General features: G+C 41.1%; 1 protein-coding gene across 1 annotated transcript; it reads left to right on the top strand.

The window, feature by feature from the left end:
- Positions 1–22,348: 22,348 nt before the first annotated feature.
- mex3b (mex-3 RNA binding family member B) lies at positions 22,349–27,470 on the top strand. Its single transcript, XM_029428721.1, has 2 exons — positions 22,349–22,949; positions 24,796–27,470. The coding sequence occupies exons 1-2, from the start codon at positions 22,730–22,732 to the stop codon at positions 26,193–26,195; spliced, it is 1,620 nt and encodes a 539-aa protein (XP_029284581.1). The 5' UTR covers positions 22,349–22,729; the 3' UTR covers positions 26,196–27,470.
- Positions 27,471–27,863: the final 393 nt, after the last annotated feature.

Genomic DNA, 27,863 nt, shown 5'->3' with positions numbered 1-27,863 from the left:
ACTAAACCTGGTGGTTAGAGATGCTCTGAAGGTGATCAAAACAACCGTGGATAAGGTGAAGGCTGTTGTGGAGTTTTTCCACAAAAGCACAGTGGTTTTGTCACAGAATAAATGCACAGAATTAGGCAATTATAAGGTCTCTCATAAAAACACTGAAAGCCAAAGGGTTTTCAACACATAAACCATGATTTTTTTTCAAAGTTAAGGTAAAATATAGGCTACAAAAGATCCTAAATAAAGAGCCGTTCGGGAGTCGAAAGAGTCGGCTCTTCTTTGGGAGCCGAGTCAAAAGAGCCGGCTCTCAGAAAAGAGCCGAACTTCCCATCACTAGCAGCGAGTGCTCACTCTGACACACCCCCAGCAAACCAACCAACCAAGTCCAACTCACTAACTCACTCTGAGCCAAAAAACATGTCCCAACTCTATAAACAGAGAAATAGGCAGCACAATATATACCAGCCATTTCCATTCATTCTCTGCCAAATTGTCTGATATGCTTACTACCTAGCGTTTTGGACTGCTGGTTCCTGCCTGCTATTTGGAATTCTGTCCCTTTGATTTATCCCTAACTAGATAAAGACCACGAGTAAAAACTCAACATTTATATTTTCCTGCCTGGTCTCTGAGTCGATGTTTAGTTGACCCATCCATCCACCCGACCTCCTTCTTACGGGAAATTGATCTCCAGTGATATCCAGATATAAACAATGTACTGTGAACTGACAGAACTATACACCGGTCTGTTCATGGTGTACGGGGCTGCTGGGAGTAATTGCATCCAGCCTCAGGGGAAGTTATGGAGCTTTGACTACCAGTAAAGGAGGGTACTGTAGGGCTGGGCACTTATACTGGGAGTGTGGGTGGATGAGTAGGTGGTAAGTGAATAGAGAGTGTTAGCGGGAGGTTGGGTTAGCAGTGCTTTGAGCATTGCTCGTGTATACACATGTGGCTCACAGTAAGGACTGCAGTGTTCAGTACTTCTGAAGTTGAAATACTGTTCATCTCATGCCACAATTTTCAAAAACAGAATAACAGAAAGCAGAAGAAAAAAAAAAAAAAAGACTTCCTCTATATCCTCCCCTCACCCGCTCCACACCACTGATATCTGATGTATTCCTGATTAACTGAGTCCAGGTATTGCAACCTATTCTATTATGACTTTATTCTCGAAATCTCAGATTAAAAGTCACTTAAGACTCTTCAGTTGATCCAAAATACACCGGCACGTGTATTGACAAGAACTAGGAAATGGGATTATATTTGAATTCTATTCTGTATTTTACCAGCAATTAATGGTCAGGCTCCAGCATATCTTAAAGATCTCATAGTACCTTATAAACCAACTAGAGCATTGCGTTCCCAGAATGCAGGGTTACTTGTAGTTCCTAGAATCTCTAAGAGCACAATGGGAGCCAGAGCCTTCAGCTATCAAGCTCCCTTACTTTTGCTCGGCAAGCTAACAACACGCTTAAAGATGTCTCTCTCCAAGCTAAAGAAACGTCAAGTTGATTCTGAAAATCGTCACTTCCAGAGCGAATGGATGGACAAATATTGATTGACTTTGCCAGCCGCAACAAGTAATAAACTGGTGTGTTTATCGTGCAACAAATGTATTTCCGTGATGAAAGAATACAACGTGAAGAGGCACTACAAGTCAAGTCATGGCTCGTTTTCTGCCAGATTTCCCGTGGGCTCAGAGGAACGGAGAAGGACCGTTAGCATCATTTAACTGAGTCAAGTGGCTTTTGGTCGCTTTTTCATGGAACAAGAGAGCCTCGATAGCAGTCCTGCTTTGTTTTCGTTCTCTCCTCTCCTTTCCTCCGCTGTGTCTGACTGACTGAGCCCCACGAAGCAGAGGAGAGAATGTGAACGCGCAAAGTAACGCAGTAAACACGAAACGTGCACATAAACAAGATACATATAATTTAATAAGCATCTGTTCAATGTGAAAACTGAGTTCTGAATATGAAAAGAAACCCAAAAATGTAATTTCTCTCACTGACGCAACATGACAGAAGTCTGATATGTGTGGTAGTTCTATAGGAGTACATCACCTCAGGCATGTAATGCATTCTTAGTGTAAATGCAAAGACAGATCTGCTTTATGATTCAAATAAGCCTACTTACTGTTAAATTGTAAACATTTATAAGATATGTATGTTATTGTGAGTCTGATGCTACTGTGTTTACTGTTATGTTCTATTTGCATTTTTTTAATTTAATTTTATGGATATGGACTTGTTTTCAAAGCACCTTATGTATGTTTGGAAGGGTTGAGGATATTATAAACAGGGCTACTTACTGGTAATGTGGTGAATGCTGTTTTACATGAAACTGTTGGGAAAACAACTCATGTCTCCTTGGTTTTAAAGATGAAACATTTGTGCACTTTTGTGTGAAGCCTTGTAGCCATAGCTTTCCTACTGTTTTGAATGGACTGGTTGCTTTCTGTAATGAATTAAGGTGATACAATTAAAGTGAAAAAAGGGGGTGCACGTGACTAGTTCATTTCATGTATTAGTAACTATTAACACTACTGTAAGTAAGAGTTATTTGTAGTGATTCATTGAGAAAGTATTGTGTGGCCCACAAACCCCGAGTGATTTTCCTATTCAGCCCACTTGCTAATGAAGTTGAATAGCTCTGCTGTACAGTCTGTAAAGCACACTGAGACAAATGTGTAATTTGTGATATTGGGCTATATAAATACATTTGATTTTATTTTTATTTTTTACTAACATCGTTTCATTGCAGCCTTCATTGCTGCAGCCTTCAATTCAGACTTTTGATGTGCCGAAAGTAATAGTCATTTTACAGGTCCGACCTGGTAACATTGTCATTGTGATCTTTACATGACCAGGGTTCTTATTCAGACATGAGACTGGCATATTAAATTTAAAGTGATGCATGTCTGAAAGGAGCTTAAGAAAACAACCTGAGAACACTAGTTTGGATGGGAAGCCATCTGACTGAATGCCATTTTTGAATGTATCCACATTATTGTGAATATGGTCTATGAGAGACAAATACAGCATTTCTCATCTCACACTAACAGCATCATGCTGCAGGGGTTCAGAGTGTCTCAACCACTGAATGTGCTCTATAAACACTGGTAGACTTTAACAAAACACACACACACACACACACACACACACACACACACACACACACACACACACACACACACACACCTCTAAATAAACAACACACAATCAATATTGCCAATAGCAATACTGCTAAGAATATGCTGTTCATTTTAACTGTACAGTCACTATCTCACACCATAGAAATGGGAAAAAACAGGATGTCCTTAAAACTTAACCTTTACATTTGTATCCTTCTCATTTTCTTACTTCTGAGATAATACTAATAGACCTATTGCTACTCTATACATCATCTTCAGATCCCTGTTGCTTTGACTTCCAGCCATCTAATCAGGAACAGATTTGTCTAGGTGTTTGGATCAACAATACTCCATGACGACCAGTATGATTTGCAAACATTAACTGTGTCACAATGCTAGCTTGCCAGGTTCAGCGATATAAAGAAGGTCTCCCATAGTGCCATATGTAATTTTATATCATAATATAGATATATATATATATATATTTATATATACTATAAATGTTATATATATATATATATATATATATATATATATATTTGATTTTATATATAAATATAAATATAAAAATAAATAAATATATATAGGGGCGTAGACCTCTCCTCTTCCAATGGGCACCAGCTACGATCCCAACCTCATGGACAGAGCCAAGCCAAGATCTATGCGTTCATCTCTACATCCGTGGAGAGATTAAACACCGGCTGCAATCACAGCCACATGGATCATCTCTGCCAAGCATCCTGCTTGCCAATGTAGAGGCGTTGGATTAATAAACTGGATGACCCTCACTAGTTTCCAATCCAATTTCTTGTGTTGTCAGTATCAGTGGTACCTCAAACATGCTGGCAAACTAGTGTGTTGTCTTTCAGGATGTGCATGTGGATCCTTGACTTCCTGACATGGGCAGACCCCATGAGGTGAGGTTGGGCAACATATTTGAGAAAGAAGCTGGTGGGGTAATTATCCTACAGTTGGAAGAAGGCAGCAACAGTGACTCTGGCACACAGGGAGCTCAATCTTCCTGAGCGCGACCTCATAACCTGGCAGGATAGAAGATCTGTATCATCATCAACAACATCATTAAACACCTGCCTTGAGGAGATAAAGGCTTGAATGAAATAAAATTTCCTTCAACTAAATAGCTCAAAAACAGAGGCTATTTTAGTTGGCACACCACACCAGGTCCAGTCTTCCCCCATAACCGACATCACTTTTTCTGGCCAAGACATCCTCCTATCACCATCAGTTACCAACCTGGATGTAGGATTTGACCCTCATCTGACCTTTGACACCCACATCAATCTGTGCAAGACCTCCTTCTACCACTTCAGGAACATTGCAAAACTCCGCCCCACACTCTCCCTGTTAGATGCTGAACAACTCATCCACGCCTTTGTCTCCTCAAGGTTGGACTACTGCAACGCTCTCCTCATCGGGACTCCAAGTGGGAGCCTTCAGATGCTCCATTACATCCAGAACAGCGCCACTAGGATCCTGCTGAGGGTGCAAAAATATAACCACATCACACCCATTCTCCACTCCCTCCACTGGCTTCCTGTCGCATTCAGGATTGAATACAATATCTCCCTACTCACCTATCAGTGCATACATGGAAATGCTCCTCCGTACCTCAAGGAACTCCTCCCTCAACAAACCTCCACACGCAACCTCCGCTCCTCTAAAAAAACTTTGCTCCACCCCCCCAGGACCAAGCTCCGTACTGTACAGTACATCCCTGCTATTAAGACCCAACTGATGACTGAAATAGAACAGCAGTCAGCATCATATTGTAATCATATTATTCTGACAATGAAATCGCAATATACAGTGCAGTAAATATATATGTATACAGTATATACGTGTATATATACATGTGTAGTGGATTCTAAGAACATAATTCATCATTGTGAGGCACACCTGCTCTCACCCAGGTACAAATCTTAATCATAATCTGTGGTTCAACTCAAGCATTATCTTATGTGCCGGCTCTTCTCTCTACAAGGACTTGGCAAGAGCAAGCCATCTGAACTCATGGACAGAATGCTGGATCTCATGGGAGTCAGTATTACACTGATAAGGTAAGAGGAAGTGTAAAACCTGAAACTAATGCCGTGTTTTTCTCACCTCTACTCGACTCGCTCTTTTATGGTTTTCAATTAGCAAAATTTGTGGCTAGTACCTGGTTCCTGGTACTTCGTTAAGTACCACCTCAGCCGAGGTTCCAAGTGAGCTGAGTCGATACTAAAAGGTGGAGTTATACACTGCAAACCACTGATTGGTCAGAGAGAACCGTCACTTGCACGTAACGGGACTTCCTGCACAAACCCACAATTTAAAAATAGAAAACTACCGTCAATTTCCATTGCATTCTTTTTCCACTGAACCCAGATTTTAATAAAATGGTAGCCTGCTAAAGTAACCCGTACACCTCGCCTTACAATTGTAAAGCGTAAGTGTTCCTCTGTTTAGTTGCCGATGAAAGGATTAGACTCCTGTTTACACGGCAGTATCAAGCGGTATCCCTCAGGCGTCCAGCTGATCACCCTGCCTACACTGAGGCGGTACTATCCGCAGTGGAAAATACAATTCTGTGAGGAGTCGAGCCGTACCATGCAGTGGAAACATGGCTGAAGACTTTTGGTGTCAGGCTCAGCTTTATCACTGAATGGCTCACAATTTCCTGGTCTCCCTATAGTGCCCTCTGAACTGACACCTCCACTCACAACAGGACCACTCAGTCAATCGCTCGTCATTACCTGATCAGATGGAGAAGAGGTTGTTCTTCCTGTTTGAAGGGTTTGCGTGGGCTAGTGCTGAGAGGATCACTTCACATTGTATTTTTCAGGCATTTTCAACTTTAAAAAAATGTCTACAGCTTTTTTCGTGCAGTTTCCAACTCTTTATCAGCCAATCCTCCTAAACAAGTGGAGTAATGTAAACCTCACCGGACTTATACGTTCCGGATTTCAAAAAAGGGGGAGACAAGGAGAGGAAGGAGAGTATTAGCCATCAACTGAGTGCTGAGACCTGCTAGGTCATCAGATAGTTGCATGTCCCACATGGAGAGAACAGACCCAGCATTGAGCACTGCTGTAGTGCCTTACTGGGAGAGCTGAGAGGCAAGAAGACTCGCCTCATCCTGGATCACTGCAAAGCAGCCAATCAATGCCAAGAATCACAGCTTATTTTTTCTGTCCACGATTTCTGTTCTCTGTTCTCTGTTCTCTGCAGAACAAGAAATGCTACACCCATCTTGGAAATTATTTCACTTTTTACATCACAGGTCATTTAGGAGAGGCTCTTATCCAGAGAGACTTACAGTGAACTAACTGCAGGGACAGTCTCGCTGGAGGTTAAGTACCTTGCTCAGGGGCACAATGGTGCCAGCCCTGGTATTGAACTAAAAATCATCTGGTGTTGTATTTGGAAGCCGTAGCACTAGACCACTAGGCCACTAGGCCATCACCACCCTTTTCTTTTCAGGACTCTCCCTGTCTTTTTTCCCCAGTCTCCGTTGAACAAACACAAATCTCTCTCTCTCTCTCTCGGTTTCCTTTTTCGCCACACAGGCTTGCTGGTGTGTTATCTGGTGGGGAACTTGGCGGTGGCACTTGGCTAATTTTAGTGGCTGACTCAATTCCCCACTGAATTAAATAAAAACATTAAACAATGTACAATATTTATTTATGCTCGCTCTGGAGGCCCAAAGTCAGATTGGTGGGAGTCAAACCAATGTGATCAAAACCCAAAAAGCCATACAGTATGAGTGTGTTTTCATTTCAGCTCTCCTCTGCGTGTGTGCTCATTTTAACAGTGCACTGATTTAGTAGTTTGGTATACAAGACGTACATTTAAAATCTACTTTTATATCTTTGTATGTTGTTATACTAATAGGAAAAGCTACATTTTTCACACTGTAACTCCACTGAAGGCTGGTTTACCAGGCAGGCAAAGTGGCCATGGACCTCCCTCGTGTCTTATTGTTTTCAAAACTTTATTTGGATGCCTATAAGTTATCTTGGCAAACACTAATCTTCCTGGGGTCCCTTTCGCTATTTGGTAGTAAGGATTGATCAATGCAATCAATTATTGTTGTTTGTTCGACATGACCTACCAGTGGTGAAAAGTACCTAAGTATTTCAATGACATGCTACTTTAAACTTTATCTACATCTTATCTATTTATTTGAGTATGTTGTAATTGTTGGTACTGAACAGTATGTAAAGTAGTTGGCTCCACCTGGACCTGCTATAACAATACAATCCTGCTTACACATTAATGTGTTGGTAATAATAGTAAAATAATATGACATATATTGTAATAACACTCTAGAACAGGGGTCGGGAACCTATGGCTCGCGAGCCATATATGGCTCTTTCGATAACGCAGACAATTTTGAGCTGACATTTTTTAACATGATTAACAAGTAATAAATAATTATATTGTGTCATTTTAAAGTAAAACATTTAGCAGCGGATTTGTGCCCTTAGCGAAACCGAGCAGAGTAGAAACTGCACAAAGCAAGCAGTAGACCGGGGGTGTCAAACTCAATCACAGAGAGGGTCAACATTAAAAACTGGGACTACGTCGAGGGCCAAACATGGTCCACATTTATTGAACAGGATACACATATTGGATAAAGTGCAAAAAGATACGGAACATATTTAAGTCAACTGCAAACGGATTGCTGAGCAGTTCAATTTAAATTTCTGAGCTGCAAAGTCGGCAAATGCGCTTAGTTGATCAGCAGAATGCGGTCGGGAACACAGCGGTGGAGATGGTTTGTCAGTGTTTGGAAACATATAGTGACCAAGGTTTCCTTACTTCATCCCACAGGCAGCTTGGCTTAGAAAGCTCTCACTGTGGTTTAACAGTGAGATGCTTCGTTATGTCGCACAAAAAGGTCAGCTCACATCGCCACATTCGTCCCAGAGATCTGTGGTGTCTTTCCCTTTGCTTTCCAAAAACTTTATTTTCATTCACACATTTAGATACTTCCTCAAATGTCTTTTCCTGTGGTTGTGCCATGCAAATCAAATCAAATGTATTTGTATAGCCCCAATATCACAAACTATACATTTGTCTCAGTGTGCTTTACAGACTGTATAGGTTACGACACCCTCTGTCCTTAGACCCTCGCATCGCACAAGGAAAAACTTCCTAAAAGAAACCCCATAATTAAAGGGGGAAAAATCGAAGAAACCTCAGGGAGAGCAACTGAGGAGGGATCCCTCTCCCAGGACGGACAGACATGCAATAGATGTCGTATGTACAGGATAAACAACATAGTACAAATACAACATTTGACAGAAATGATGTTGTGTTGAAAAAGAGAAAGTTTGGATGAATCCAGGAAAATGTCAAAAAGGCTTCCCGATGTCCAGCAGGACCAGGGCCATGCATTGATTTAATTACCAAAACCGGCGGGCCAGTTATGACAGACATATGATATTTTCTCGCGGGCCGGATATAATTGCCTTGAGTTTGACAGTGCAGTAAACACTGAAACGTGCACATAAATTACATAAATAACGTAAGCGTTTAGTTTATTTAATAAAAGAGCACCTGTTCAATGAAACACTGATACCGCTATTAATACTCAGAGACGTGTTATTCTTAAAAAATGGACGCATAAAGTTGCATTCAAATGTATTAAATATATGGCTCTCAAGGAAATACATAAAAAAATCTTTGGCTTTTATGGCTCTCCCAGCCAAAAAGGTTCCCGACCCCTGCTCTAGAAGGTGCCAAAAACAAGTGTAAATAATTATAATTCGCTGTTAATACTTCTGTACTTGAGTTCTTACTTTACTTACTTAATAAGTAATAAGTAATCAACACAGAGTCATTTACGTTAGTATTGCTCATAGTGGATCAACATAAAAGGAAGTGATCCTCGAGAGCTTCGCAATGAACTTTCCCTCTTTTTATTTTCTGAATTGGATAACTGTTTCAGTGTCTTTAGTTCTGTGTCCTTCATAGATTCAGTTGTTGCTGTAGTGCTTGTGTTTCATTTCTTCCTTCCATACATTCTCATCTTCCATACACATATTATTTGCCATAGAAAATTACTATATCTGTATGTCTACAAGTAGGATAAATACTTGAATATGAGAGTTACAATATTCTACAATATCTAACAAGCACCGGTGGACTAACACACACACACACACACACACACACACGCACACACGCACACACGCACACAAAGCAGTTCAAAGTAGCGACCAGGCGGTGGGACAAAGACTGGATTCATGCTGCCAAACCTGCTCCAGCTTCCCATAAAAAAAAAGAAAAAACACATTTAGCAGCAGCAAAACAGGGCAGTAAATTAGGTGCTTGTTTCAGTGCACTGCTGGCTGCTGGGGTAAAGGTGGAGATCTCTCCCACTGTTAGTTCATGTTGAAGTACCCTCGGCTAGTAGATGCAACCAGTTAGCAGAGCAGGAGAGTTTGGAGTTGACAGGGAGGCTGAATGGTTAAAATAATGTTTCCCAGGTTTAAATGTAACCATTTTGCATTGCAGTAAATTCAACTTTCAAGTTTCCAACTGTTGGGCATCTGCCAGTCCCTCTGAAAACTGTTTACATCATTGTGAGACCAGTTCCTTAAAGCATCACTATCCAAATCACACCAAAAAATATTGTACCTCTGCTATGCAGACAGTCTTATTTCCCATGCTTATGAGGTATCTGGCACTGATATTTTTGCCTCAATGTCAATACAGTGGAAAAAACTGTCTATCTTCCAATACTGTAAAGGGAACTTTCTATAAAACTGATGATGTTTAGACTTAAGTCTTGGAGTTTAAAAAACATGAGCATTTACCAGGCAGTGACGGTACAGAAAGACTCTACTGAGTTGCTTAATGGGAATTGTAAATCATTTTTTTGGAGCATGACCCATACCAAGTACTAATAGTCAGGTTATTTCGGCCTCTGCTGCATCACTTTTGAGCCTTCCTAATTTATTTTTTATTTGTTTATTTAGCTCAGCAGCTGATTGTACCTTTAGTCACAACAAAACTGAAAACTGACAAATGATAAAAGGCAACAAATACAATACAAGGCCAACAATACAATCAAGTATATAACAAGGTTTGTAATAATGACAAGGTTTGTAATAGAGTGAGTCTATTGGCTTTAATATGGATTCTCCAGTTTGGGACCAACTTGTGAGGCAACGGCTTAGGTATGAGAGACTCATTGCATGCATGTACAATTTAGCAATTTTGAATCTAAAACTATTTTAAGATATTTAGAATGACCTTCGATTTTTTTTCTTCTCATTTACGGTTGAAATTAGTCAATATACAATATACTATTAAAAATCATCGGATAAAATGTCCAATCAATGACATTACCATCAACTTCTGTACTGTGTGTAATTATACACATACTAATGAAAACTCTGATGATGTCTTAAGTGTACATAAATTCCAACCAGTACCGTACATATTATGAATATCTCAAGTCAAATTCTCTCTCAAATCTCTCAGCAGACAATGCAGGCTGACAGAAACAGTTCAGGCGTTTATTCTGGAGGTGAACTTGAAAACGCTTACGGGCAGGCAGGCACAGGTGGCTCGAAAGCAAATGCAAAAGCAAATAGAAACTTTGCGACAGAAATTTCAATGGTCTCTCAGTGACTAGGGAAAAGAGGATGATATAAGTGCAGCAGGGCTCATGAAGTAATGAAATGCACATGAAGAGGTGGGCGGGGCAGTCAGGTGATTGGGAAAGTCCGAGGGTATCTGGTGGATGCATGGACAAAGGCAATGAAGAGGCCTGAGGAATAGAGAATGTGGCTGGAGAGGAGGGGCAGCGAGACAATGCATGGGGCTGGAGATGTGAGAATGTGTCTAATACTGTCACCAATAGTGAAAATAGTGAACACGTAATCATAAGTCATCTTTCCATTGTGATTTAAGGTTAACATGCAACAGCTGACTGTATTTTATCTAAATCACATACTAATGGAGGCAGCCTATATTCTCAGTGCATTACCACAGCCTCTGAGCTCCGGATCTCGCCCACTGGTGCCATTCTCCAGTCCATTAGGATCTGATTTCCGCTATAGAAACATCACTCAAAGTCCATTCTCCGTCTCCACGTCTGTAATGTACCATCACTTCCAGCTTGCCCTGAGTGATCATCCATCCACCCCAACATCCCTTTATCTCTGCATGCAATTGGGCAGACAGCTCCACTCAGAGCGAGCCAGAAACTATGATCTAATGTTTATATAGGAATGCCTGCAGCTCCCTGTCTGAGGAGGGGAGATTTAGGATTAGGACTTGGCATTGCAGAGTTTTTATGGCAATTACCAATACCAATAGTTTTACTTTAGTTAGTGCATAATGTGCAGTGGTGCTGTAAGAATAAGACTTCAGCTGGACTAAGCAGTACAGACAGTCTCGCACTAAAGCTGCCAGCAGCGGGATTTTAGTGTTGATAGTATCTCTAAAGCTGCAACCAGTGGAATTTGAAACTTGAGTACTTGACTGCTAGTATTTCATCGCAGCTTGCCACCTGACCTTCCTCTGTGAGCCATTCATACGTGTAGGCCACTAAATTCTGCTGAGCCAGAAAAAGACGTGATGGAGCGTTTTTTTCTCCTTCCCAATCCGTTACTGTTCATATACCGGCCTTGTATATTAATTTGGCAGAGAAATTGGCAAGGAAGGGGGAAGGGGTTTCCTGCTGGGCTGTATAGTGACTGGCAAGCAGTCTGGAGGGAAGAGTGGGGTTGCTGGGGTGCTGGATCCGGTAGAATGAAACATTTTTGCTGCTTCTTGAGTGAAAACTTAACATCTATATCAAGTTTAACTAAGAATACGAAATATGTTCCTCTCTTCATGATACACTTGCTTGAGGGGCAAAGTGGCTAAGGAACCAAGAAGGGGGTAACTAGATTGGGGCGGACCGAGATTCCCCAGGCACGTTGTCTGGGGGGAGGCCGAACAGACGTCTAGGGCCGCACACCATGACGAAGGAGGACCCCCTCTGAAGGACCACCAACGTAATCAGTAGAATGCAGGGGGAAGTTGGTACTGGGTGGCAGCGGAGACCCAGGGTTGCTGGGAGGCAGGGTGTTAGGGTTAGGGTTTTTCTTTGCCTAGCCTTGAGTCTCTGGTACGTTACCAGCTGTTCACGGCCCTACCTTTTGCCTCCCGTCGCCTAGCAACTCTCAGAAGTTATCAAGCGCAGTTGATAGCTTACTTTAGCATTTTTTTCCCAGAGAACGGAACCAGAGATAATACTTTTATTTTCAATCTTAATTGAAGATATGCTTTATCACCGGCGCATAATGTATTTTAGACGGTGGAGGGGCATCTCATACACTCTCTGGAGACCACCCCAGATGATGCATCAGGAGACACCAGGGGCTTTATTGTGGCAGCCCATCCAAGTCCAGCAGCAAACATTATCTGTTTAATACTGTAAATGTTGTTTTATAATATTTTTCTGTTTATAATAATCATTCAATAATTTTTTTTGTCCGATCATTCATTTCCATTCACTGATAGGTAGTTTTCTAAATTAAATAATCCATTTTCTAAATTAATAAATCACATATACAAAATAATTCCTTCTTGAACCTTGAAATCAATCAATCATTTGCCAAGTTCATTCATTTTCATTTATAGTTCATGTAAAATAAATACACAATATTCATCATTACATATTATTTATTTCAATTCATTTACATTTCATTTGTCAATAAGTGTATCCAGAGAAGAGAAGAGTCTGTCCTCCTTCTCCCTGAAACAAAATGTTAGAGCAAGTTTATCTATACACCACTAAATAAAAGTAGTAAGTACACATATTAGAAATAATAAAATATATATATATATATATATATATAATCAATCCCAACGATTGCACTGGATTTTAAGTGATATTCAACGGTCATAAAACCAAACAGATAATATGAAGTATAAATTATATATACAAATCGCAACAATCTATGTAAAATATAAATCAACATTTAAAACTCTTAGGTTTGAAAATTAAGGTTAAGGTCTTTCAAAGGCTAACTTAGGTCGGATGCCGGCAGCCAAGCTGCATTGTATAGCAGCTCCTAGTAGCTAGCTTAACCACTTAACCAGGTTAAGTGGGACAGACAGTAAGAAGGCAGGGACAGGCGGACAAGAGTCGTAGTGAGGAAGAGTGTGTGTCGGACAGCAGTGATATCCCTGGTTTTAATTTAAGTAACAGTAACAGAAAAAAATGTATACGTCTGAAATGTTAAAAGTTTTCCTCCTACAAACAAAAACCCAACATGGTGTAAAGGTGGAGGATTACTTTCCAGATTTAAAAGTTTTTAATACCTCAGACAGACTCCATATGAGTCAAAGAGAGGAGTCTGGCTTCACTGATCAGGAGGTTTATAGATTAAAGAAACTTGTGTTAAAAGCAAAAAAAAACAAATAAACATTGATGATGCAGGTTTTAATTAACTAGCATCGGCACTAACGTCCCGTAACTTGAACTATAATTATAGGTAAAATTTTATGTTTTAAGGTCCTTTGATTTCATAACATTTGTATCATTAGCTATTCGAGAGAGTTGAAACCCAATACTTACATTTAAAAGTATATCCATTTGCAGCTACTGTTGGGTCGGGGGGTGCCATTTTCCGTCAGAAAATAACTTCTCTTGGTGCACAATGAATCTTGGGGTACCTGCGGCCATGAAGGATACATCAAATGTATCCTCCAAATCCCGGAAAAGAAGGCTGTATTTGAAGGAGTCTCCGAAATGGGACAGCCCTGTCGTGGCTGTTGTGACGTAATCGGCCTACAAAAGGAACGACCAGGAAACATAGAAGACAAATCGACACGCAGGTCCTATTGCTTCTTGTCTGTGTGTATATACTGTATATATACACAAGGACACTAATCACAAGAACAGGACAAAGCTGCAGGAGGCAGGCAAAGACACATGGGCAGTATGATTGCAGGGTGATTAGACACAGGACGATCAAATCAAACAATCACAAAAGGCGGGAAAACACACAAAGACAGGAAGTAAAACAAGATATGACACAAGGTGAGTGTTCTTTACAAAGTAAAACAGGAAACAGACAAACTAAAAGCCAGGATCATGATATCATAGTTAAAAAGGGAAAGTGTTAAGGCCAGATTTTGATGTGGAAAAATTATGAATCATGATTTTAAATATATAGTTGGTTAGGTTTAGAAAATTATTACAATTATGGTTGAAATTGCAAAAAAGGGAAAGATTGCAGTCATTTTTTATATATTTTTAATTCATTATTATTATATTATTATTAACATTTATGATTTAAAATGGAAAAATTGCAATCATGGATACAAATGTAAAATGGCGTGACCATGGATGAAATAACAACTTAATTAGAATTATGAAATGATCACGATCAATGCTAAAGATACTACTTAGTTTAAGTCAGGAAAAATATCATGGTCATGATCATGGTTAAAAAGGGAACGATAATGGTCATAATTTTAAAACTTAAGAATATGGGAAAGATGGCCGGTTAAAATATAAATAAATTCGATCATTGTTTCAAAATGAAAGATTGAGATTGTTGTTAAAAAACTTTGTTTAGGTTAGTGATAGGGAAAGCTCATGGTCATGATTAAAAAAGACTGCAATCATGATGAAAAAACTACTTGGTTAAGGTTAGGAAAAGATCATGGTCATTTTTAAGGAGGTACCAACGATGATGTGGTCTCCTGTGTAAAAGTCATACTTTTTATGACCTAACTATCAAACCTGACCTACTCCCTTAGAGGTTTTGCATTGTGTTGTGACATCATGCTATTTCCTCCCTTACTTCTGAGGGACGACTTGCCACCATGAGCAGGTCAGCGATTGACTGAATATCAGTAAAGAAGGAGAGGGAGGGAGGGAGGCAAAAACAAAGAGCTGGCTTGTGGCTGGATGTGGCTGACTGTTGAGGGGAATGAGGAGGAGGGGATGGTGGGATAAAGAAGGAGGAGGAACGGTGCGTTGTGGTGCATTGTGGACTGGCGGCTCCAGCTGCCCTGCCGCTGTGCTGCTTGGCTCAGTGAGCGTCTGGCAGGCAGCCAATCGCAGCGCAGGGAAGCAGTGCCACTTCAGTTCAGTGTGTCAGAGCAAACAGGGGAGGGAAGAAGGAAGGGAGGAAGGAAGGGAGGAAGGAAGGAGATAAAGAGATGTAAGGAAGACGAGAGGTGGGAGCAAGGAGAAAGAAAGGAGGGAGGCATGTAAGAGTCAGATGGGGGAGAGAGGGATAAGAGGAGAAGATGGAAATGAGAGGATGCAGAAAATGAAAAGGCAGACAGCTCTGCATCCATACCTGCAGATCCCAGCACATAGACTGCACATTTTCTGTAGCTTCAAACACTTGAAAGCAGACTGCCACACTGCATGTTTGTGGAATAAAAACCTTTTAATTTCTTCAGCACTAACATCTAGGAGTAAATAAAAAAAAAAAAAACACAAAAAGAGAATACATACATACTTCAGTTACCTTTACCTCTGCTGTGAATCCGTCAACAAGAATTATCAACCTTTCTTTGTCATCTGTTAGTTGCCTGAATGCCATGGAGGAAACGCACCAATTATGTTCTTGAACTCAATACGATTTCATCCTACTGATCCTACATCCTCAATGACAACTCCTGTCTTTCAAGCCTCAACCCTGTAAAGGGTTTTTGTTTCTTTTGGATTTTGCATAGATTAGTGGCGGGAAGATTAATACCATTTACACACCAAATGATTCCCCTGATTAGAACAAAGAGGCTTTCACTTAAATGATTGCATGCCATAATGTAAAAACCTGTAAAGAAAGAAGCTTTCCTGTGTAAAAATGCATCAAAAACAAAGTATCCCATTTTTTGCCTAACCTTGAGTCTGGATCGGGTTACAGTCTGGGGCTTACACACACACCCACAGACTCTCTCAAACATACACACTCACCTCCATTTTTCCCCGCTAACCTGCCACAAACCAATAGCTAACCTTTTGCATCACCACAATACAAAAATGGCTCAACACCATGCGAAAAACTGTGTGTGTGTGTGTGTGTGTGTGTGTGTGTGTGTGTGTGTGTGTGTGTGTGTGTGGGCTAAGTGCCAGCCGATCCCTAAACCACACAAGCACACTGCATCCTTCCATCTATCTGTGTGTGCTCTGTGCTGTTCTTTCTCTCTGGCACACTATGTGCCATCCACCTCTGATATACTGGAGGTTCCCGCATTTTTTTTATCGCTTCAGGAGATGCAGTAACACTTGTGAGTAACACAATGAAACCTTCCTCAGCTGGGTTTCATTATGGAATTTTGAGGGGTCTTCAATCTTTCAAAAAGTTAGATTGTTGATTTTTTATTGTTTTTTTTGTGGCTTGGTGGCAGCAGAACAAGCTAAAAACACAACATCTGACATATAATCACACTATAAAGTTATGTGTTGGCAAAACATTGCCTGTCAACACATCCAGCAGACACGTTGCAAGCAGTGCATTTATTTGGAGTAGTTTTTGTGTCCACATGTAAGTCCAATAATTACTCTCATCTAAGCTCTGTTTTGGTCTCTACCAACTCATGAGTAAAACATGTAGCTCTTAAACTGCTAAATGCTTCACTAGTAGCTAACTGTGGCTGTCTGCTGTTAGGAGTTGGGCAAGTAGCTTAGGTTTATCAAAACTTTAACTGCTGTTGGAAACAAGGTTAATGAGAAGAGTTTGCTGACTGCAGAATCTAAACAATCAGCTAGAAGAGGCTAATAAGCTAATCCAATATTAACAGCAAAATATCAATTAATGTAGCTTTAAGGAGTCCATAACAGGCAAACGTGACATTACAGGGGGGTTATTTGCAGTGATGTTTGGTAGCTTATATTTGAATACTCGCGATATGGATATATGGCTCTTTCGATGATGAGATATGGCTCGCAGACAACTTTGAGCTGTAATAAATAATTGGAGCCCTGCCCTTCGCGAAACAGCTGAGGAGAAACTGAGCAAAGCAAGCAGTAGACCAGGGGTGTCAAACTCAATCACAGAGAGCGCCAAAATTAAGGCATCGTTTCGGGGTTGAAGCTTTGAAACTGCAGCGCCCACAGAGTCACACTTTGCCTTGAGTGTGTCATTACACTGGAGGTCAATCAGCTCCATTTGGATGTTCACATGTGTTGTTTCCACGTCAACTGCAAACAGATTACTGAGCAGTTCATGCGCAGTCGGGAACACAGCGGTGGAGATGTTTGTCAGTGTTTGGAAACACCTAGTGACCAATGCATCAGAGTCTCCCATAGGCAGCTCGGCTTGGAACGCTCTCACTACATCATACATGTCCATGATCACACGGCCCTGAAGCTGGAGGTTTAACAGTGAGATGCTTTGTTATGTTGCACAAACAGGCCAGCTCACATCGCCACTTTCGTCCCAGAGATCTGTGGTGTCTTTCCCTTTGCTTCCAAAAACGGCCAGATTTCCTCACGCAACTCGAAAAATCTATTCAGCACTTTCCCTCGACTGAGGCATCGCACCGCCGTGTTCAGAATGTATCTCCTCAGGAAAAGACTTACATTGACTCTTATAAAGTTTCCTGTCTGTGCTACGGTGCTTATTACATGTTCCATCTCCAGAGCTTTACAACACAGCGCTTGTGTGATGCAGTGATACACCGTCAGCTCACCTGCACAGTTCTCCCGTTGCATCTTCTCCCGCATCCTGCACTAATCCGCTCTTTTCATCACATCGCAGGCTCCATCTGTCGTCAGTCCCGTCAGTTTGTCCCGGGGCAGTTTCATTTCATTCACACATTTAGATACTTCCTCAAATATGTATTTTCCCGTGGTTGTGCCATGCATTGATTTAATTACCAAAACCGGCGGGTCAGTTATGATAGAAAAATTTTCTTGCGGGCCGGATATAATTGTGGCCTTGAGTTTGACACCCGTGCAGTAGACACATAAACGTGCACATATATTAGATAAATAACATAAGCGTTTAGTTTATTTAATAAAAGAGCACCTGTTGAATGTGAAAAGTGAGTTGTGAATATTAAATAAATAAAAATCAGAGGGGGGCGCGGGGTTCCGTTGGGGGGGGGGGGGGAGACAAACAATGGTAGGGGAAACACTGATACCGCTTTTAGTACTCGGAGACGTGATATACTTAAAACTCAATTTTATTAAATATATGGCTCTCAAGGAAATACATTTAAAAATATTTGGCTTTTATGGCTCTCCCAGCCAAAAAGGTTCCCAACCCCTGCTGTAGTTAAACCAGCCACACCTGGTCTGTTAACAACACAATACTATGAACTGCATAAATTGCAGCAGGAAACCTATGAAGTATGCATGTATGTGTGTATATTAGGTCAGAGTGTGATGGAGCAGTGTGCATACAGGCTACGGTGTATCCTGTGACCTGCTGTTTACCATGACCCAGTGTCTGTGTCGGCAGCACTGCAGCTACAGCACTGTGACTGGCAGAGAAATCACTAAGCCCTGTCTGTCTCCGTCGCTCTCTGGGTTAGAGCAGACTAAGCTTTTCTTACTCTCATTAAAAGGCATACGGGTAATCGCCTCTAAGCAGCTGGCTAACGCCTAATACCAAACAACAAATATCAGCGATGGTTGCGATCAGCGTCCGTCTGGGCTTAAGAATGAGCAGTGAGACACTGTGGGCCTGTGCAACGCCACGACAACACCAGGCTCTTATTTAAATTGTGTAGCACTTTAACATGCATCAGGCACTCAAAGCTTAGGGAGAATTTTACACTACGACTGTGAACACAAAGAAACGGTAGAGAGATGGGATTGTAGAAATCTCCGCTGGAAGAAGTTTTGCTTTTGGTTTATTTCTCTATAAGTAACAGAGGTTTCAGATTCGGTGCTGAGATAGCATGATATTATTGAGATAAGTAGTCAAATGAGAAGATAACAAAAGACAAATAAACCTAATATTGTTTTCTATCATAATTGTGTGTGCGCTAAAATAAGGTAATTCCAGATATCTCTATCTGCTTTATAGCAGGGCAAACCACTGATCTGACAAAAAAAAGGTTCTCAGCAGGTTCTAGGGGATTCCCCAGCAAAATGGAAGGAGTTTAAATATGAGTTTATATGAAGTTAATTCTTTCATTATATGGTCAAAAGTTACCAAATGGAACATGTGTTTAGATTGTTTTTTCAACTTTTGATTGTTTTTAAGGTTAATAATGAACTTTGAACCTCAACTTTTAAGCCAAACATGGACAAGACATTTTTTGTCAGTGCTCAGAAAATGGAAATTGAACATCTACATGTCCGTGACAACTTAATGACTTCACTTGCTGTGGAATAATATGTGATATGATGGAAAGCTATGGACTTTGAAATGAGACTTTTGAGAGTTTTGTCAACTAATGTTGTGATCAATTCCACCTCCTACATATTAACATGTGAAGTTGTAAGGTACATTTCCACGTGGAAAGAATATATATCACTGGGTATCTTTGAAATCAGTGTTTGGGACCCCCACAAGGAGATTATTTAAAATTATTTCAAGCAGTGGAGAAAGCTTGGAAACCGCAGACCTTCATCTTTCATTTGGATTGATCAGGTAATCTGTTTTGATACCATTTTTTCCACCAATTTCAAGACATATTTTTGGGAATTACCCAATTAAAGCTCAGAATAGAACAGTTTCTTTCTGAAAACAGTTCTCTGTATGAGTCAAAATCTTATCAAATGTGTGTCTAGTGCAGTTTAGGATTTAAGAAGGTATGGGAAACACTTGCCTTTAGAATTGAATAGATTCAGGATTGCTAGGAGTTGGGAGGAGGTGGTAGGGGGTAGCTGAGGTGTCAAATATTAACAAGAGGGTCCCATCCCATCACCTCCTCCAGTTCCTGAGCGGTTCCACATTAGCATTGGTATTGTGCTCCAGGAGTGAGGTGACAAAGCAAAGTGCTTCTGGTCTCAACGGTTTTGAATCAGCTCTTTGTGTTGGCCAAGCCCCCCATCTCCCCACCAAGCCATCCTTTTGCCTCTCTAGGTGTATGGCCATCCACAAAGGCTACCACCCCATCACTCTGCAACATTCTTAACATTTAGGCTTCATAATACCACACACTACTGAGAAAAAGGCAGGAATCCTATGCAAACAGCCTGTAGCTATTGTCATGAAGACTGCCCCACTGGATCAGAGGTGTATTAAAAGCTATATTTCTACAATACTGCTACTGTTGTTCTTGAAAAAACTTCATATGCAGTAACTTTTTTGGCTGCAATTCCATTTATTTATGTTATTAGAATGTAAAATTGAAGTTTTTGTATATCTTTATATTTTGCATGCAGTATCTTGTGGCTTTGTGCCCTGCATGCTTTGCCAATCATCCTAGAAGATAGTCTTCTCTAATAAAGGATCTTTTTATTAGTCACACTCCCCTCAGTTCTTAAGAGTTCACTGTGAGGATCTTTTTATTAGTGTCCTACTAAAAACGCAAACGCATGCTGTCCACCTGAGTGGACATAAAAATCTCTTTGAAAAAACTGGATTAAAAAAACTAAAGTTCAAATCTTGTTTTTTATGCCTAAAGAGGAATAAAAACACTTGGTAAAGAAATCCTGACTGAGGTGGTCATAATTCATGCATGAAAGGTTTAAGAAATATTCAAAATCGAATTTGCAGTCACCAGGGTAATATAACTGTGTATGAATAGAGAAAAATAAAAATAAAAATCTTAACTCAAGATGAATTTACTAACTTTTCAAGAGCTTTCAACTGCATCTCATGGTCACTTTCACCAGACAGAATTTGCTCAATTTTCATGGAGATACTGTAAATATCTCCATTATAATAGTATTGATACATTATTTTATCAATATAATAGTAAATAGAATCTTTTTCTAAACTGACAGGTTGTGATGAGTATAAAGTATTGTCAACACCAATCACAGATATATAAGTTTCTCTGCAACCCCAAACAAAAGTAATGTGTCTTTTCTGTAGCAACATTTTTAAATATGTCATCATTTCAAAAATGTTTCAAAGCAATTCTCATAAAATTAAGAAAGGTCATGAGGCAGCAAGCTGATCAAAACAATGTTATGGAAGTTTACTGAGCTGTTAAGTAGGGCCCAAAACACAATTAGAAAAACAATCTGTACGATTTGCTGACAAGTTAAATGTCTCTGATATTTAGGTTCTGGTCAAGTGTTGTTTTTTTATTGTTGTCCGTAACGAAAAAGTAGTGAATGTTCATTGGCATATTACATTACAGGTCATTAAGCAGACACTCTTATCCAGAGCGACACAGCGTTACAGTGAACTAACTACAGGGACAGTCTCCCAAACAGCAAATTGAGGACATCAATTCAGCTGAAGCATATTCAATTGCCTGTGATGAGTCAAGTGATATAAATTATGTTGAACAGACAGCTTCTGTTATGCAGGTATGTGAACTCTGATGTGGTGCAGGAAGAAATAATTGAGTTGATACTGCTAAAAGAGTTTGGTGTTGTCCTAATAACAATATAATCTCAACAGTTTCCTTTGTATTTCTGTAATTTCATAAATGCAACAAATATAGTATAACTATATATAGTATATACAACTTAAGCTGTGTTATGAAATATGTGTTGCGGCTCCAGACACATTTTATTTGGTGGAAGAGGTGGCAAAATGGTTCTTTTGATAGTAAAGGTTGCCGACCCCTGTACTAGGCAATCACCACCCCATAAAATAAATACTTTTTTTTCTAAGTGGGTGAAATCAACATCCTGTATTGTAATGAGAGGAGGTATCTTAAACTCTACAAAAATAATAGGCTATATAATGTTTTTGATAGTTCTCTATTCCAGAATGAAAAACAGGAGAGATGGTACCCTGGAGGAAAAAAACAGATTAGAGATTGTATGTCAATAAATGTCAATTGATTAAAAAAAATCACATTTCTTTTTATGTCCTTTGTTGTGATAATAATAAAATAAATGTAACAATAAAATAAAAATAAAATAACAATAAAAGTGTCTGAGTTAAGAGCAAACAGAAACAGACAGGAGTGAGAGACAAAGAGAGAGACTGGGAACAAAGAAGCGGGCGTACCTTTAGATCCAGCCCCGCCCACTCATGGCCTGCTCAGCCAATCAACTCGCGGATATGCAAAAGTATTCGCAGCACCGCATCGTCCCTGCCCAGGCGGTGACGTCACCCGCACATCTCCCAGTCTGGCACTGCAAGGACTCAGACAGAAGCAACAGAGGACCAGGACCTGAGGGAAGCCAGCCGGGGAGGGGCCCTTTGTCAGGAAGGAATATTGTTACTAGCTCCACCGCCGGCTCTGGAATAAACACGCTTTTTCTCCGCCATATTTCAGTGCAACAGCACACCCGTGTCGGCTCGGACCGGGACATCCAGTTTCTATCGGGAAAACAGATCGGAGTGGATGTTTTTTTGTAGCTCCTTGCACTGTTTTCTTTCTCCCCTTAGCCGCACTGATTTGCACTGACCAGTCTTTCAAACCCGGTCCGGTGCCTCTCCCCTCCTCCTCCTCCCCTCTCCTTTCTTTATCCCCGAATCACTCCTTCTTTACCCTCGTTCTTTTTTGCCTTTTATCCGATCGCAACGCTGCAAATTTGAAAAGATGCCCAGCTCGCTCTTCGCCGACAGCAGCGTCCAGGGAGATGCACTGGACGAACAGAGAGCCCTGCAGATCGCCCTGGATCAGCTCTCCCTGCTCGGCTTGGACAACGACGAGAACCCCTTGTACGACAACCAGGAGCCCCGGAAAAAGAGCGTCAACATGACCGAATGCGTCCCGGTTCCCAGCTCCGAGCATGTGGCTGAGATTGTGGGCAGACAGGGTGTGTGTTGCTCTGTTTCTAGACAGTTATGCCATGTTTGTCATGTTTTGCCACTGAGTAGTAGCCCAAACGACAATGCACCCAAACACTTCAGGTATGAGCACGTCCCGAGCTAGTATCCTATGTGGGAGGACCAGAATGCAGATACAGACTCGAATACTGCATGTATTATCTTAACACATCATTTCTTATATGCACAGGCACTTAAGCTGCTTTTTAATTGATCGTGTATCAATGTTTAGGTGCCACTTGTGAATTGTGCATCTCTGTAATCCAACAGGCAGTAAAGAGTTCAGTAAAACGTGAACTTTTGTTAGTGTCTCGCCAGTTAGTAGCACACTGTTCCTCCTCTAAAAATACACAGTTGTGGGCAGCAGTGAGCAGCATAAACCAATTCCAAAATGTAACATTTAAGTGAATAAGAGTATATTGGGATATTTGTGTATAGCCTAGATGCCGAATTATTGAGTGGTCCGAAACGAATAGTATTTTCGGGTGTGGTTTTGTAGGCATGTAAAGACCCATTATAATGTAAAGAAATATTGAATGAAGTTTAGTTTTAAGGAAATATACGTATCGGGGCTAACTGATCTCCTTCTGTCTAAATGAAATTACAGGTACTTTCAAAACGTCTGGGTGAAGTGCAGCAATGGCCGCTGACAGGACAGGTTATTTTAATCATTAATATTATCTGATAAATAAGGACGTGCAAGTCTCTAAACTATGAGCTCAGACTGAACACTAGCTCTCAACTTCTCCAGATGTGTCTATCTTTGTTAATAAACGGCTTGCAAATCGCTTCCCGACACTGATTATGATAATGAGCTGTACAGGATCAAATTAGGACAACTGTCACGAGTTTACCTTGCCACAGCTAGCAGACGCCCATAGCTGCACAGACCGAGCTAACAGTCTTCCAGCTGTAGGGGTGCAGGGCGGAACTGGTGCTTGGTTACATATGCGGAATCTTTCCCCCTCCCTACAATACTGCTGCTGCTGTTGTTCCCAGAAAAACAAAGGAACCACATACTCCCACCCTCCACTTTAAAGCGACCACAGTGGGACATTTGTGAAATAGATCTATTTACATCAGATCTCCCACCAACCATCTCCTTTTGTCAGGTTATAGTCTAAATGAGAAATTAAGCAGTGGATTAACTGTGACCTCTGGGATTATTTTAAAGCAGCAAGCCTCCATAAACCAGACCCTATCCTCATCTAACCTACATCAGATTGATACTAACTCTTTTTTTGTGTCAATGATTTAACTGGGCTTTGTAGAGTAATTTTAGGTGGGTATACCCTCCTCTTTATCCCTGGTTACATCACTGCCCCACTCAGCTGGCTTTTCTCTACTAATTATGTCATTCTTCTAAGGCTGTTTTCTCAGCCGGGCCAATTTTCATCATAAAGAGATGTGTGTATGTGCTTGAGGGTGTTGGAATGCAACTTTAGTGCATCTTTGCCAGTGCCAGGCTATGAAGTGATTAAGCAGCTTTTCCCTTTTTCCATAATGCTATTAGTATAAAATAAGAATCTAGAGTCTAACAGCAGCTGATGTATATGGCTGTAGTAAACAAACCGGGATCACAGAAGTGAGAATTTTCTTTTGGAGTCATTTCTATCATGCTGTATGTTTGTGGTGCAGCATGTGGTTTGAATTTGTTCTTCTCCAAAAGGCTGGTTTCACCCGATTTCTGAACTCACTGGTCTTTTGCGAAACAATAATAAACATCCCCCAGCTGTTTTAAATACACCATAAGCAATGGTTTAACACGTGACATATTTCGAGCTGTTGTTATTTTGGAACCTGCCCTCACTGTCGTCTTTTGTTTCCATGTTTCAGGTTGCAAGATCAAAGCGCTGCGAGCAAAGACCAACACCTACATCAAGACCCCGGTTCGAGGCGAGGAGCCTGTTTTTGTGGTGACGGGCAGGAGGGAGGATGTGGCTATGGCCAGGAGGGAGATAATTTCTGCTGCTGAGCACTTCTCCATGATCCGAGCCTCCAGGAACAAAAACACCAGCCCAAATGGGAGCGGCACCCCAGTCCCTGGACCACCTAACCTGCCTGGACAGACCACCATCCAGGTGCGGGTGCCTTATCGTGTGGTGGGGCTAGTTGTAGGCCCCAAGGGTGCCACCATCAAGCGCATCCAGCAGCAGACCCACACCTACATTGTGACACCCAGTCGAGACAAAGAGCCGGTGTTCGAGGTGACTGGCATGCCAGAGAATGTGGATCGAGCCCGTGAAGAGATCGAAGCCCACATCGCCATGAGGACAGGAGGCCTTATTGAGCTTCAGGATGAAAATGACTTCCACGCCAACGGGACTGATGTGGGTTTTGATCTGCACGGGCATGCCACCCTCTGGTCCAAGCCCAGCACCGGGGTGACCTCCACTTCAGTGCATAAACCCTTCTCCAACTACCGCAACGATTCGTCCTCCTCCCTGGGAAGTGCGTCCACAGATTCCTACTTTGGTAACAACAGCTCACGTATGGCTGACTACAGCCCTCCAAGCCCCGCACTCAGCTACACCACCACCAACAACAACAATGGCAACAACAATAACAACAACATCAATGTCAACACCAACGGCAATGGGTTTGTTTACGGAAGTGAAGTGATCTCGCCTGACTGCACTGATCTGACTTTTGACTCCTCATCAGGGTTTGACTCCGCGCCAACCCCGCCGGGCCTCCTGTGGTCCCAGTACGATAGTCATAGGACCCCCTCGTCCACTGGAGGCAGCTCCCCCACCTCCACCTCAGCCATATTCTCCACCAACACCTCTAATGCCAATGGGATAGTGATGAGTCAGAGAAGGGTTAATGGTTGTACCCCACAGCCCAGACTTTCACCTCCCCCCTACAGCCACACCAGGGGCCCCATTGAGCACCCGTTAGCTCGGAGGGTGCGCAGTGATCCAGGCGGAGGCCCACTCAGTTTCCCTGGTTATTCCAGTACTATCGCCTCCATGCCGGGCCATCACCTCCCTGGGGTTCCATGCGACTCCTCTGCCTCATCAACGTCGTCGTCGTCCTCCACCTCCTCCGGCACCAGCCGAAAAGGCAGCCGTGACTGTTCGGTGTGCTTCGAGAGTGAGGTCATCGCGGCCCTGGTCCCCTGTGGGCACAACCTCTTCTGTATGGAATGTGCCAATCGTATCTGTGAGAGGAATGATCCCAAATGCCCCGTCTGCCACACCGGCGTCACTCAGGCTATACGTATATTTTCATAAGAAGGGTAACTCTTTGACTGTCTCTTTTTGTCCACAATAGACACAAATATACTCCTCATACTGCTTTAATGGGATTTTCCAATCATCTGTTTGGAAAGTGTACATAAATATCCATATGTATGTAAGAGGCTGCAGTATCCAGACGAAGTAAACATCCTTTTGGGCTCCGTCGTAGTTGTTTATAATGTACTGTAGCTTGGGGAAATATTTTCAACATCTAAGTGCATGTTTTAAATATTACAGCATAGTAATCAATAGTTCTAGTAAATTGTACCCTATATTTATGAAGTGAAGAGACACAGTGGGGTCAGGACGGAGGTATGTGGGTCAGACTGTAGACTGTTAGCTGGTTGAGCTCTCCAGTTTTGCCGATTCGAATGTAGTAAGAGGGGAGACCATGGCTGGGAAACATGGAGGGCTTCCAGCCAAACAGGACTATTGACTTACAAAGATACTGCAGCTCGAGGTCTGAAACCATGTGAGAGAGAGCAACAACATATCCTACATATGTATAGAATCAATTTCACAAGTTGAAAGTTTTAAATGACATTATTACAGATTGAAGTATTTTATTATTTTTTGACTTGAAAGATTATATTTCTTATTGCAAAGATGTTTACAGATATTTTGATTTAAGTTCAGTGAACTTTTTGTAGCTGGGTTGAAATTATGTTTATTTTTTAGTATGGCCTTATGGCATTGATCACTGTATTATTTTAATATCACATGACAAAATGTGTATTGCATTTGACAGTATTCTGTTGGGATGGAGTTTTTATAGGTTCAGCAAAAAATGTCTTTTATTCAGTAATATAAAGCATATTTTATTCTATATTATTATGAAACATTGAAATGTACAAAACTTAGTAAGTTGAACACAAAGAAACCATTTATGCTTTCTAAAATTTTTATGAATTAGATTCCAGTGGGAATTACAGGCTTCTGTTGCACCACTATAGTTTTAGTATTTCTATTTTAATACATTTGTTTACCACTTGTTTATGTATATGTAGGTGAAGTTACTTGAGCGTAAATGTACTTTATTGAGCAAAGTTTAAGAACAAAGTATATTTTATTTTATGATAAAGGGCCTTTAACCTCATGGTCAAATACTAATATTATATTTGCTGAGACAAGATTTGAAAATGTATCAAGAGTTTTATTTTTCTGACATTTAAAGTTATACATGATAAAAAGTAAAACTTTTAAGTAATGGTGCTACTTCATGTTTTTTTTAAGTATTTCTATATAAGTCCAATAAAATGGTACATTCATGAGGTGTCTGCTTCTTATCTTCCTGACCGGTTGTGTTTCCTTCTGCTGGTACTGAGAGCAGACAGGTACATTTCCCCGTCGTGGGACTAATAAAGGATTTCTGATTCTGAGGTGAGCTGGAGAGGATTGTTTAAGTGTAATAGTTTTCTGAACATTTGACCTCTCTCCGCTTCCTAATAGAAGCTTGGAGGCGGCAGGATTATCACAGTGGCCTAATTATTGAGTGTAGGCTGTGCCGGTCAGACTTGGCCTGCCCTATCACTAATTAGAAGTGCATTGTGATCTATTCTTACACCGCCTGTAATCAGGTTCTTCTGTGTAGTGATGGGTTTGGGTTTTGGACTGTAGACACTTTAAGACACCACCTCAAGCCCAGGGAATTTGCGATGAGCA

The sequence above is a fragment of the Cottoperca gobio genome, chromosome 3 (genome assembly GCF_900634415.1).
Source record: "Cottoperca gobio chromosome 3, fCotGob3.1, whole genome shotgun sequence".
Taxonomy (NCBI): domain Eukaryota; kingdom Metazoa; phylum Chordata; class Actinopteri; order Perciformes; family Bovichtidae; genus Cottoperca; species Cottoperca gobio.
Note: the sequence above shows the minus strand (reverse complement) of the source record. Positions and strands in the feature narration are given on the sequence as shown.